The 14,423-nt window shown below is 47.6% G+C and overlaps 1 protein-coding gene across 1 annotated transcript in view; it reads right to left on the reverse strand.

Annotated features, from left to right (window-relative positions):
- Positions 1-1,740: 1,740 nt before the first annotated feature.
- Positions 1,741-14,423, reverse strand: part of LOC142311158 (uncharacterized) — a 63,066-nt gene continuing 50,383 nt past the window's right edge. The window contains exons 9-10 of the mRNA XM_075349334.1: positions 5,074-5,167; positions 1,741-3,134 (exon numbers count right to left, since the gene is read on the reverse strand). Of these exons, the coding sequence (XP_075205449.1) occupies positions 2,623-3,134; positions 5,074-5,167 (606 nt within the window). The 3' untranslated portion in view covers positions 1,741-2,622. The remainder of the gene's footprint in view (positions 3,135-5,073; positions 5,168-14,423) is intronic.

Here is a 14,423-nt window from a genome sequence, read left to right on the forward strand (position 1 = left end):
CTCAGGTGGAAAAGGAAAACTATCATCAGAACCACGCTTTGGAAAGCGTTTGTCAGGACAGGCCCTGGGTTTGGTCACAGCGGTCTGAAAACTGGAGTGGTTAAAGAACACACTCTTTACTCTCTTAGGCGAGGTAAACTGATGTTTTTCTGCCAGAGAGGGTTGCTCCTCTGAGACTGGCGGATTGAGATCCAGTACAGAATTAATAGAAGCAATCAAGTCACTAAAATCTGAGTCACCCTTGGAGAGATCGATGGGGTACATAGCCTCCGAGCCCCCCGTGAGGGCATCCTCCTCATCTTGAGTCAGATCTTGAGTCAGAGCCGCGGGATGAGGAGGGGGAGGAAACCCTGCGCCTTCTCTTAGAAGGACGGGGTCTGGGACCTGATGATGAATCCTCTGTGAGCTCTGACGGACGGAGGTCAGAGGATAGGGATCCCCTGGCAAGAGTATTAGAGGCACCCTGTGAGGAGGGCTGATGAATATTCAACAAAGTCCTGGACAAAAGTCCCATGGACTCAGCAAAAGACTGGGATATGGACCTAGAAAAGGACTCTACGCAGGCCGGGGGTTCAGCCACAGGTGCAGAAGCAGCCTGAGAGACCACTGGGGGTGAGACTCCAGGCTGTGGTACCGCCAAGTTAGAGCAAACATCACAATGTGGACAGGTGCTCGGCTCAGGCAGCAGGAGCTTACATGCAGTGCATACAGAATAAAGCTTTGGAGCCTTGCTCCTTGTGTGAGACATGCTGCTGGAGTGGGGGCTTTGCAAGAGAATGAACCCCAGGGAGAATATACAGAGGTGCAAAACCGGAGACCGGCTGTGGCTTACCAGACCGCTGGAAGCGGTGTTGTGTGCCCTCCAGATCCCAAAGCCTGGACCCCCAATGCACAACACCTCAGCAGGGATGCAGAGTGCAGACAGGCCCAGCGCAGAGTGAACTCTGCCTGAGAAATGGCCGCCGGAGCGAAGAGAGGGGGCGGGACTAGGGGGCGTTCTTATAGAGGAGCGGGAACTGGAGGGCCATAGACCTACAGGAGAGGAGACACACCCCAGCAGTGGGGAGTGTCCCTCCCCTGTGCAGAACGGCCGCCGGGAGGAGCTGTGCCTGTCCCTCTTGCATGAGTGACATGCGAGGGAAGTTAACAGAAACTTTGCCGGAGGCCTAAATTTAAGCGGCGAGGCCGACGCGCAGGCACCATCGGCGCGGTTCTCGGGCGAAAGCTAGAGAACCCGCCGGAAATGTAAAAATAAACACATTCAGCATACTCTCCCCATACAATAAAGAACAGGGACCGCCAACACATAAACGTCTCAGGTACTTAGCTGCTGAGACGCAGGGCCAGGTCCCTGGGGATGAGTGCTCCGGTCCAAGCAGAATTCTCAAGGGGCTGTGGATGGAGACCAGTCTCCTGCCAGGCATGGAGACCATGCTGGCTCCCACTTCAAGCCAGAGCCCAGAAGGGATGGTGAAGGAGCACGGCATGTAAGGCTCCAGCCTTGGAAATCAACCTTAACAACACCGCCGACACAGTGGGGTGAGAAGGGACATGCCGGGAGTCCAGACGTGGACCCGCATTTCTTCAATCTCTTTCCAAAAGGCAAAAAATCATATGAGAATGCATGTGTGGATGTATGCCTCCTGAACACAAAGCGATAAACTGGCTGGGACTGGCTCACCAGGGGGTGTATAAGCTCAGAGGGAGGAGCTACACTTTTAAGTGTAGTACTTTGTGTGTCCTCCGGAGGCAGAAGCTAAACACCATCGTCTGGGTCTCCCAAAGGAACGATAAACAAAACCATCCACAGACTGTCGCTCAGGGGCGAATCGTAGAGTCTGGTGTTTAGCGGCTTCTCCGTGTTTCTTTTGAGGGACAATCCTTTCCTTTTGTGTATAGGCAAACACCTGTCACTCAATGGGAGCAGGGTAGAGAGGAGCTGCCAGGGACTGGCCTCTTGAACCAGTCACAGGCCGGCTTTTAAATGCATGTTTACAACGTGTATGTAAATAATAAGTGGCTGAAATGGCAAAGAATCAGTGTTTCACGGAGCCCATGGGTCGGAGAGCATGAAGCAGCCGCCAGGTTCACTTAGCTCAACAAAATGGTCCTTACAAAGCCCTGAGCTCAGTCCCATAAAAAGTATGGTCAGAACTGAAATAGCGAGAAAGAAGCCTACAAACCGTACTCTGTCACAGTAGGAATGGACAAAATTCCAGCACCGTATGGTGTGAAGCTTGTGGGAACTACCTGAAACATTTGGGCCAAGTTGGACAAAATAAAGGCAATGCCACCAACACAAGCTGCAAGGAGGTAAACGTCCAAGACACCTGGAATGTGATGAAAAACATACAATAAATCAATGTCTCTAGTATTGTCCAGACAGTACTGGAATATAGTAGTGATCCTAACTGTCTTCTGTAATTATATATATATATTATATATACATATATATACATATATATATATACACATATATATATACATATATATATACACACACATACATATATACACACATACATATACACACACATACATATACACACACATACATATACACACACATACACACACACACACACACAGAGTGTACTTATGGTTTCTTAGGTCTATAAGATTTTAGCTACAAAATGGTTTTTCAGCACTATGCACCCTTTGATGAATGACTAGACTGGACCGTAACATGAAGAAATCTCCGCAGTCAGGGCATGAGTAGCGTTTTAAGCCCTTGTGAGTCTTCCTATGATTGACCAGATGGGATTGACGGATGAAGTTTTCCCCACACTCTGGGCATGAGAAAGGTTCATTTTCAGCATGAAACTTTTGATGCATGATCAAACTTTGTTTCTGTGCGTAGAGCTTCCCGCACTCAGTACATTTATATGGCTTCTCGCCCGTGTGAAGTCTCTGGTGTCGGATATAATTTGCCTTCTGTATAAACTCTTTTCCACATTGGGAACACGAAAATGGTTTTTCTCCCGAGTGAATTCGACGATGCAGGACCAAACTGGACTTGTGCTTAAAGAAGCCTCCACAGTCGCCACAATAAAATGGTTTTTCTGCAGTCACCATTTTTCGGTTGAAGGGAAGGATTTTCTGGTCGGCTGTGGATATACCGCTGTCTTTACCACCTGGAAAATAGAAAAGGCCTTTACTGTGAAAAATAGGAAACCTGATGGACACCAAAGTTAGAAAAAAAATTTCTGGATAATAGTAATACAAAATGTAGTTCTCAAATAATACATCAGTATACTAAATTGAGATATGACTGAATGGAAGTCATCATGGATTCGGTTTGCCTATAGATGCATAGTTTTCTTTAGATAGAAGCTAATAAAGGCCTCTCTGACAAAATATTGAAGACTACAGCCGATCACTGGCCACAAATTCTCGGAAGGTCTCCTGACCATTAGGGCAAACCCCATTTTTATATTTTTCTTTTGTTTTTCCATTTATTTTATTTTACGAGGTTCATTGCGCTGTAAAAAAAAAAAAAAAAAAAGTGATGGTATGATTTTCCAGGTCAGTGCAATATACCTGCTTTGCCTGACTCTTCTGTTCCTTCTACAGGTCACAGATTATTCAGTTACCTGGCTCCTTTTTTATAAGCTGCCATGATTGCAGTGAGCATCCCGTGCGCATTGTGATTCTGCGGGTAGTCTGCAGATCTTTAATAAGATGGTGCCAGATGCGGAGCCAACGCAGACCAAGATTTCAGCTCAATTACCTCTTCAGTTAGCCAAAATCTCGATCTGGGCATGCACCGGATCGGCATTTTATTGAGGAGAGTTTGTAGAGTCAGACTGCGCACGGTTTTCAATAAAATGGTGCCGGATGCTGTGCATGCGCAGATCAAGATTTCTACTTAATAAAGAGGCCATTGAGCTAAAATTCCAGTTTGAGCATGCGCCATTTTAATGAAGACCTGCAGACTGCCCGTAGAATCAAACTGTGTATGCAATGCCAACCGAAATCATAGCAGCGATGCAGAATTTCAAAAAGAAGGCAGGTCACTGAATAATCAGTGACCTGTAGAAAAAACTAAAGAGGCAGGCGAAGAAGCAGAAAAAGACCCTACCCCCAACCGGTAGAATCACACTATGCACGCGATGCTAACCACAATCATGGCGGCGTTATGGAATTTCAAAAAAAGGAGGTAGGTCACTGCATAATCATAGCCTGAAGAAGAAACTAAAGAGGCAGGTGGAGAAGCAGAAGAAGACCCTACCACCAACCAGTAGAATAACACTATGCACGCGATGCTAGCCACAATCATAGCGGAGGCACGGGATTTAAAAAAAAAAAAAAAAAAAAAAAAAGAAGAGGTAGGTCACTGCATAATCAGTGACCTGAAGAAGAAGCTAAAGAGGCAGATAGAGGGGTGTAGAAGCAGAAGACTCTAGAATCACACTGTGCACGTGATGCTAACCACAATCATGGGGGCAGAAGCATGGCATTTCAAAAAAGGAGGTAGATGACTGCATAATCAGTTACCTGAAGAAGAAAAGAAGAAAAAGAAGAGGTAGGCAAAAGAAGACAACGACCATACTCCCAAAGTCCTGCACGAATGACGCCATCATGAAACTTTAGAGGAAGATTATTCAACAACCAAAGATCGGGTCTCTTCACTGCAGGTCTCCATTTCATAAGCAGCACAGAGCCATTATGGCCATGTATGTACTTTAAAGTGCCAAAACATGCTGACAGGTTCTCTTTAAATATGGTAACTGAGTAGGTTGAGGTATTAAATTCAGTGATACCAACGATGTGAATAATTTTCTTTTTATATTTTACAATACAAAACATTTTTAAATGGGAAAAAGGTTTTTTTTTCTTTTTTTTTTTTTAATATATTTTAAAGATTTTTACTTTGAGTCCCACAACCACAAGGGAACTTGAACTTCATTAAGCGCAACCACTCATACAATAGAATACAGTGCAATATTTCCACAAAACAATGTTAGGCATCCCATTAGATCATTAATTAGGCTGTCTTTTTGCAACTTCGAAGATCATCAGGGGATGATCCATACGCTGAAGCAGGAAGACAAATCAAAGTTTAGCACACACCTGAACACAAGTTTGTAGACACCTCTTTCTTAATTTTGACACAGGTCTTCATTGCTTCAGAATTAATCATTTTCAGACCACTAATGCCATCATCCTACAAGACACAGAAGTAGTAAGATCATGATAGAAGATCCAATCCTCTTGAAAAAAAACAACAAAAAAAAAAACAAAAAACAATGCGACATTTCATAGTACATTTTTATTACTGGATGTCACTGATTAAAAAGCTCTAAAAAGTCCATCAAAGTCTCGCTGCCCCGAGCCAGGCATTCAGGTTACCTAGAGGAAATTGCTTCTGGGCTTAATATGAACTATATATTTCAGTTATTGTATTCATTTAGGCCGCCTTCGTCAGCTGTCAATCTTCTAAACTTTGTATAATCTTTCTTGGTCAGGCACCCAATTCAGAAATATAATATAGAAATCTTCAACTCACTTCAATACCGTTACCTGTGAAGTCTGCCGATATTGGGCCATCAGGACTCTGCCATTCATTAACTCATTCCTAGAGCTATTACTTTTTATTTTCCCATCTACATAGTTGTGTGATGAGTGGCTTTCTTTGTGAGACCAATTGCTTTATTAGCACCAGCATCTCTGAAGCTATAGATGGATTACACTTGACAATAGTCAGTGGATAGCTCGTTAGAAAGGAGAAACTTTATGAGTGGCTCTTTGGAGTAACTTTTGGGGGAAAATATAATTTTGGGTGAATACAGGAGTAAGCACATTTGTTAGCCATTGTATAGCCACAAAGAATAAATAACATCTGTGATGAAAATATGCACTATAGAGCATTACGCACTACATTTTAAGCCCCAATGACAAATTAAAAATATTCTGGTTTCAAGATTTTATAAAAATCATTTTTAGGATATTAAATGGGCTGTCCGGTACTTTATATTGATGGCCTATTCTTACGATAGGTCATCAGTATCAAATTGGTGGGGATGAGGCAGCCAGCACTTCCACCAATCAGATATTCTGGTGGCCGGATGTGCTCTGTTGTAGAGTCACCATAACAGACGTTTTCCATTGTTTAACTTTTCTGTCAGCCAACTTAATGGAAAAAGCTCTGCTAACTACATATCCCCTGATGCCTTCCATAACTCCTTCACCACCCTCCCATCCTCTCCTCCCCCAAGCCTGTTTTCACCTTCCTGACCAGGTCAATATTTCACATTGGGCTGTGAAAATAAGAAAATTTTTTTTTTCCACTAAAACGTTGCTTTGGTCCCAAAGTTTTAATTTTCAAAAAAGGTAATAGGAGAAAATGGATCATACAATTTGTTCTACAATTTCTCCTGAGTTCACTAATAGTACATATGTGGTTGAAAACTACTTTGGGAGGCACAATGCAAAGTTCAGAAAGGAAGCAGCGCCATATTGGAGTTCAGATTTAGATGGAATTGTTTACAGGTGCCATGTCACATTGGCAGAGGCCATGACAAGTCAGAAAAGAGAACACCCCACATAAGTGATCCCATTCTACAAACTACACTTCTCAATGAATTCATCTAGTCATGCAGTGAGCAGATTGACACCACAGGTGTGTCACAAAACTTTATGCCATTGCACGGTGAAGGGAAAGAAGGGAATTTTGTTTACTTACCGTAAATTCCTTTTCTTCTAGCTCCAATTGGGAGACCCAGACAATTGGGTGTATAGCTACTGCCTCCGGAGGCCGCACAAAGTACTACACTTAAAAGTGTAAGGCCCCTCCCCTTCTGGCTATACACCCCCCCGTGGGAGCACGGGTCCCTCAGTTTTAGTGCAAAAGCAAGAAGGAGGAAAGCCAATAACTGTTTCAAAAACAAATTCAATCCGATAAACAATATCGGAGAACGTAACTTATCAACATGAACAACATGTGCACCCGAAAAACAAATACCCTAAGAAAAAACAGGGCGGGTGCTGGGTCTCCCAATTGGAGCTAGAAGAAAAGGAATTTACGGTAAGTAAACAAAATTCCCTTCTTTTTCGCTCCTAATTGGGAGACCCAGACAATTGGGACGTCCAAAAGCAGTCCCTGGGTGGGTAAAAGAATACCTCGTGATCGGGCTGTCAGGCAGCCCTTTCTTACAGGTGGGCCACCGCCGCCTGCAGGACTTGTCTACCTAGGCTGGCATCCGCCGAAGCGTAGGTATGCACCTGATAATGCTTGGTAAAAGTGTGCAGACTCGACCAGGTAGCCGCCTGGCACACCTGCTGAGCCGTAGCCTGATGCCGTAATGCCCAGGACGCACCCACGGCTCTGGTAGAATGGGCCTTCAGTCCAGAAGGAGTCGGAAGCCCAGCAGAACGGTAGGCGTGAAGAATTGGTTCCTTGATCCACCGCGCAAGGGTGGATTTGGAAGCTTGCGACCCTTTATGCTGACCAGCGACCAGGATAAAGAGTGCATCCGAACGGCGCAGAGGCGCCGTGCGGGAAATGTAGATCCTGAGTGCTCTCACCAGGTCCAACAGATGCAAACCCTTTTCAAATTGGTGAACTGGATGCGGACACAAAGATGGTAAAGTGATATCCTGATTGAGATGAAAGGAAGATACCACCTTGGGAAGAAACTCTGGAATTGGACGCAGTACTACCTTGTCTTGGTGAAACACCAGGAAGGGAGATTTGCAAGATAACGCCGCCAGCTCTGACACTCTCCGAAGAGACGTGACCGCCACCAGAAAAGCCACTTTCTGTGAAAGCCGAGAAAAGGAAATCTCCTTCATAGGCTCGAAAGGTGGCTTCTGGAGAGCAATTAGAACCTTGTTCAGATCCCAGGGTTCCAATGGCCGCTTGTAAGGGGGAACGATATGACAAACCCCTTGCAGGAACGTGCGTACCTTAGGAAGTCGCGCCAGGCGCTTCTGAAAGAATACGGATAGCGCAGAGACTTGTCCTTTAAGGGAGCTAAGCGACAAACCTTTTTCCAACCCAGACTGCAGGAAGGAAAGAAAAATAGGCAATGCAAATGGCCAGGGAGAAACTCCCTGAGCAGAGCACCAAGATAAGAATATCTTCCACGTTCTGTGGTAGATCTTGGCGGAGGATGGTTTCCTAGCCTGTCTCATGGTGGCAACAACATCATGAGATAAACCGGAGGTCCCTAGGATCCAGGACTCAATGGCCACACAGTCAGGTTCAGGGCCGCAGAATTCAGATGGAAAAACGGCCCTTGAGACAGCAAGTCTGGACGGCCTGGTAGCGCCCACGGTTGTCCTACCGTGAGATGCCACAGATCCGGGTACCACGACCTCCTTGGCCAGTCTGGAGCGACGAGAATGGCGCAACGGCAGTCGGACCTGATTTTGCGGAGCACTCTGGGCAACAATGCCAGAGGTGGGAACACATAAGGTAGTCGGAACTGCGACCAATCCTGAACTAAAGCGTCTGCCGCCAGAGCTCGGTGATCGTGAGACCGTGCCATGAAAACCGGGACCTTGTTGTTGTGCCGTGACGCCATCAGGTCGACGTCCGGCATCCCCCAGCGGCGACAGATCTCCTGAAACACGTCCGGGTGAAGGGACCATTCCCCTGCGTCCATGCCCTGGCGACTGAGAAAGTCTGCTTCCCAGTTTTCCACGCCTGGGATGTGAACTGCGGATATGGTGAATGCTGTGTTTTCCACCCACGTCAGAATCCGCCGGACTTCTTGAAAGGCTTGCCGACTGCGTGTTCCCCCTTGGTGGTTGATGTACGCCACCGCTGTGGAATTGTCCGACTGAATCCGGATCTGCTTGCCCTCCAGCCACTGTTGGAAGGCTCGCAGAGCAAGATAGACTGCTCTGATTTCCAGAACATTGATCTGAAGGGTGGACTCTCTCTGAGTCCACGTACCCTGAGCCCTGTGGTGAAGAAACACTGCTCCCCACCCTGATAGGCTCGCATCTGTCGTGACCACCGCCCAGGATGGGGGTAGGAACGACTTTCCTTTTGACAATGAGGTGGGAAGAAGCCACCATCGGAGAGAGTCCTTGGCTGCCTGAGAGAGGGAGACATCCCTGTCGAGGGACGTCGACTTCCCGTCCCATTGGCGGAGAATGTCCCATTGTAGAGGGCGCAGATGAAACTGCGCGAAAGGGACTGCTTCCATTGCTGCCACCATCTTCCCTAGGAAATGCATGAGGCGCCTCAAGGAGTGGGACTGGTTCTGCAGGAAAGATTGCACCCCTGTCTGCAGAGAGCACTGCTTGTCCAGTGGAAGCTTCACTATCGCTGAGAGAGTATGAAACTCCATGCCAAGATACGTTAGTGATTGGGTCGGGGTTAGATTTGACTTTGAAAAGTTGATAATCCACCCGAAACTCTGGAGAGTCTTCAGTGCCACGTCCAGACTGTGTTGGCATGCCTCTTGAGAGGGTGCCTTTATAAGTAGATCGTCCAAATACGGGATCACGGAGTGACCCTGCGAGTGCAGGACAGCTACTACTGCTGCCATGACCTTGGTGAAGACCCGAGGGGCTGTTGCCAGCCCGAAAGGTAACGCTACGAACTGCAGGTGTTCGCTTTCTATAACGAAGCGTAGAAAACGCTGATGCTCTGGCGCAATCGGCACGTGAAGATAAGCATCTTTGATGTCTATTGATGCTAAGAAATCTCCTTGAGACATTGAGGCTATGACGGAGCGTAGAGATTCCATCCGGAACCTCCTGGTTTTTACGTGTTTGTTGAGCAACTTTAGATCCAGGACGGGCCGAAAGGACCCGTCCTTCTTTGGCACCACAAACAGATTGGAGTAAAAACCGTGACCTTGTTCCTGAAGAGGAACGGAAGTCACCACTCCTTCCGCCTTTAGAGCGGCCACCGCCTGCAGCAGAGCATCGGCTCGGTCGGGCGGTGGGGAAGTTCTGAAGAAACGAGTTGGAGGACGAGAGCTGAACTCTATCCTGTACCCGTGAGACAGAATGTCCCTCACCCAACGGTCTTTGACCTGTGACAGCCAAATGTCGCCAAAGCGGGAGAGCCTGCCACCGACCGAGGATGCGGAGAGAGGAGGCTGAAAGTCATGATGAAGCCGTCTTGGTAACGGTTCTTCCTGCTGTCTTTTTTGGGCGTGACTGAGTCCGCCAAGAATCTGAGCCTCTCTGATCCTTTTGAGTCCTTTTGGACGAGGAGAATTGGGACCTGCCTGAGCCTCGAAAGGACCGAAAACCAGACTGACCCCTCCTTTGTTGGGGCTTGTTTTGTCTGTGTTGAGGTAAGGATGAGTCCTTACCCTTGGAGTGTTTAATGATTTCATCCAAACGCTCCCCAAACAATCGGTCACGAGAAAAAGGCAAACTGGTTAAGCACTTCTTGGAAGCAGAATCTGCCTTCCATTCTCTCAACCACAGGGCTCTGCGCAAAACCACGAAGTTGGCTGACGCCACCGCCGTACGGCTCGTAGAGTCCAGGACAGCATTAATCGCGTAAGACGCGAATGCAGACATTTGAGAGGTCAATGGTGCCACCTGCGGGGCAGATGTACGTGTGACCGAGTCGACTTGTATAAGCCCAGCTGAAATGGCTTGGAGTGCCCATACGGCTGCAAAAGCTGGCGCCAACGACGCTCCAATAGCTTCATAGATGGATTTCAGCCAGAGCTCCATCTGCCTGTCAGTGGCATCTTTAAGTGCCGCTCCATCTTCTACTACAACTAAAGATCTAGCTGCAAGCCTGGAGATTGGAGGGTCCACCTTGGGACACTGGGTCCAACCCTTGACCACGTCAGGGGGAAAAGGATAGCGTGTATCTTTAAGCCGTTTAGAAAACCGCTTCTCAGGATAAGCGTGGTGTTTCTGGATTGCATCTCTAAAGTCAGAGTGGTCCAGAAAAGTGCTTAATTTACGCTTGGGATATCTGAAATGGAATTTCTCCTGCTGTGAAGCTGCCTCCTCCGCAGGAGGAGCTGGCGGGGAAATATCTAACATCCTATTGATGGACGCTATAAGATCATTCACTATGGCGTCACCATCCGGTGTATCCAGATTGAGAGCGGTCCCAGGATCAGAATCTTGATCAGTTACATCCGCCTCATCACCCATAGATTCGTCCCGCTGGGATCCTGACCAGTGAGACGAAGTTGAGGGCCCCTCATAACGAGCCCGCTTAGGTTGTCTGGGACTGTTGTCTGAGTCAGAATCGTCACCCTGGGGTGCATGTGACACCCCCGGAGCTTGGAAGTGTTCCAGCTGAGGGGGACCAGGGAGCAATGATGCCACAGTGTCCATGGTCTGAGTTACTGGTCTAGACTGCAATGTTTCAAGAATCTTTGACATGGTCATAGACAATCTGTCAGCAAAAGCTGCAAACTCCGTTCCTGTCACCTGGACAGCATTCACAGGTGGTACACTCTGGGTCACGTCCAGCAGAGGCCCCGGCTGTGCAAGTTGCACAGGGGCCGAGCACTGCACACAATGGGGGTCAGTGGAACCTGCCGGTAGAGCAGCCCCACATGCGGTACAGGCAGCATATAATGTCTGTGCCTTAGCACCCTTGCGTTTTGCGGACGACATGCTGTTGCCTCCTTGTAATCTAGGAGGGTATATAGCCGAGAATCACCAGCGACCGTACAGTACAAAGTATTTGCAAACACAAAATACTCAGTATACAAACGGCACAAGTGGGGGTGAGCCCTTGAGGGCTGCTTACCGCCCGCTGAACAGCGGGTATGAGGCCGTAGAATCCCGTGTCTGGGTCTCCCCGTCTCCCCTCTGCAGCTCAGCGTGCAGGCAGGAATGGCTGCCGGCGTTCTGTGAAGAGGGGCGGACCGTGGGCGTGCCACAAACAAAGTGCGGGAAACTGCGTCCTACTGTGCCTGGTGTGAGGGCTGGAGTATGTAAAAAAGACTCCAGCCCTCAGCGCTGATGCTCTGTACAGCGTCCCGCCCTCCTCCTGACTGGCAGGTGCGGAGGCGGGAACGAACGAACTAGGCCGCAAAAGCCGGGGACTGTAGTAATAAGCGCGGCCGTGATATATGCACGGTCAGCGCGGAAGTCCCCGGCGCACCACAAGTCCCAGCCGCGTCGCAGTCCCAGCGGCCGGCGCGACCGTTCTCCCTGAGTCTACCCACTCAGCTAAGCTGAAGTGAGGAAATGGCACAAGCGCAGCAGCGCTGTTGCCCCCGGCGCACTAACACACCCAGCAATGCTGCGGTGTGCGCGCGTATGCACGGGGACACAGAGTACCTTGACGGAGCAGGGCCATGTCCCTGACGATACTCAGCTCCATATCCAGCGGCTTCTCCAGGGGCTGCGGATGGAGCAGGGTCTCAGTGCCTGGAGACCGGTAAAATCCCACTTCGCCCAGAGCCCTAATGGGGATGGGGAAGGAATCAGCATGTGGGCTCCAGCCTCCGTACCCGCAATGGGTACCTCAACCTTAACAAGCACCACCGACAGAAAGTGGGGTGAGAAGGGAGCATGCTGGGGGCCCTGTATGGGCCCTCTTTTCTTCCATCCGACATAGTCAGCAGCTGCTGCTGACTAAATAGTGGAGCTATGCGTGAGTGTCTGACCTCCTTCGCACAAAGCAAAAACTGAGGGACCCGTGCTCCCACGGGGGGGTGTATAGCCAGAAGGGGAGGGGCCTTACACTTTTAAGTGTAGTTCTTTGTGCGGCCTCCGGAGGCAGTAGCTATACACCCAATTGTCTGGGTCTCCCAATTAGGAGCGAAAAAGAAAAATAAAAAAAAAATAAAAATCAAACTAAAATGTTGTTTTAGCCCCAAGTTTAAAATTTTTCTAAGGTCTAATAAGAAAAAAAATGGACTACACAGTTTGTGTAATATTTCCTGAGTGCACCAATAGCCTCCATATAAATGTGAACTATTTTTGTGGCACAGTGCAAAGCTAATGTGACATGGCACCTGCAAACCAAGCCCCTGAAAAATCCCCCACAAGTGACCCCATTTTACAAATTGCACCCCTCAATGAATTCATCTAGGGGTTCAATGAGTATATTAACACTACAGGTGTGTCACAACATTTTATATAATTGGATGGTGAAGAAAAAACAATTAGATTTTCACCACTAAAATGTTGCTTTACCATCAGATTTCCAATTTTCACAGAGGTATAGATAAAACAGGCCCAAAATGTCTACACAATTTCTCACAAACGTGGCAATACCCAACATGTTACTGTGGAGTATTCTTTGGCCGCACCGCAGGAGTCTGCATCATATCCAGGGGTTGTCTTTTCAAAATAGATGTATGAGTGCTGCCAGGATTGCTACAGAGACTAATGGGGTGGGGGGGGGGGAAGTCAGCCTGTCAGTGCTCAGACCATACACCGCACACTGCATCAAATTGATCTGCATGGCTGGTATCCCAGAAGGAAGCCTCCTCTAAAAGATGATGCACAAGAAAGCCCACAGTTTGATGAAGACAGGCAAACTAATGACACATGGATTACCGGATCCATGTACTGTGGTGTGATGAGACAAAGATAAACTTATTTGGTTCATATGGTGTCAAGCAAGTGTGGCAGCAACCAGGGGAAGAGTACAAACACAAGTGTGTCTTGCCATAGACAAGCATGGTGGTGGGAGTTTCATGGTTTGGGGCTGCATGAGTGCTGCCAGCTATGGGGAGCTACAGTTCATTGAATGCCAACATGTAGTGACTAGTAAGCATAATCCCCTCTCTTCGCAATCCAACATAACGACCCCAAACACATTTAAGACAACCACTGTCTTGCTAAAGAAACTGAAATTAAAAGGTGCTGGGCTGGCCAAGCGTGTCTCCAGTCCTAAACCCTAATGAGCATCTGTGGGGCCTCTTCAAAGGTCTCTAATATTCACCCTCTCTGTGATGTCATGGAGGATGCAAGATGATTTCATTGTCTTCTGTTATGCTCTAGTGAACTCCATGCCCAAGAGTGTTGGTTTACAGAGCATGAGAGGACTCAGTTTAGTTAGTATGACACATATTAGTACACATTTAAGAAATAATATTAGTTCCGACATATGCATATCTGACATATATGCCACTCCCGTGTCTATATTTTTTATTCTTTTTTGCGACACCAGTAGACAAAAAGGAACATACCTCCACACTAGTGACAAAAGGACCAACACCAAAAGCAGGTAAGGACAGAAATAGGGGAGGGAAAATATAGGGTGCTGTCGTGGCTCTGGAAAATCTAATTACCATAAGTAATACCAATTTTTCCCTTCTCCATGACGGCGCCCAGGAGAGATCATCAAGGAATCCCCTAGGGAGGGACTACCGCCTGTAACACCTTTCTCCTAATGGAAAAATCACTAGCACCAAGATCCAACCTAGAGTGATTAAAAAAAAAAAAAAAAAAAAAAAAGGTAGATGGTGAAGATCATATGGTGGGTTTACAAATCTGCTCCAGAGAAGTCTTAGCTATTT

This window comes from Anomaloglossus baeobatrachus, chromosome 5 (genome assembly GCF_048569485.1).
Source record: "Anomaloglossus baeobatrachus isolate aAnoBae1 chromosome 5, aAnoBae1.hap1, whole genome shotgun sequence".
In the NCBI taxonomy this organism is placed as follows: Eukaryota; Metazoa; Chordata; class Amphibia; order Anura; family Aromobatidae; genus Anomaloglossus; species Anomaloglossus baeobatrachus.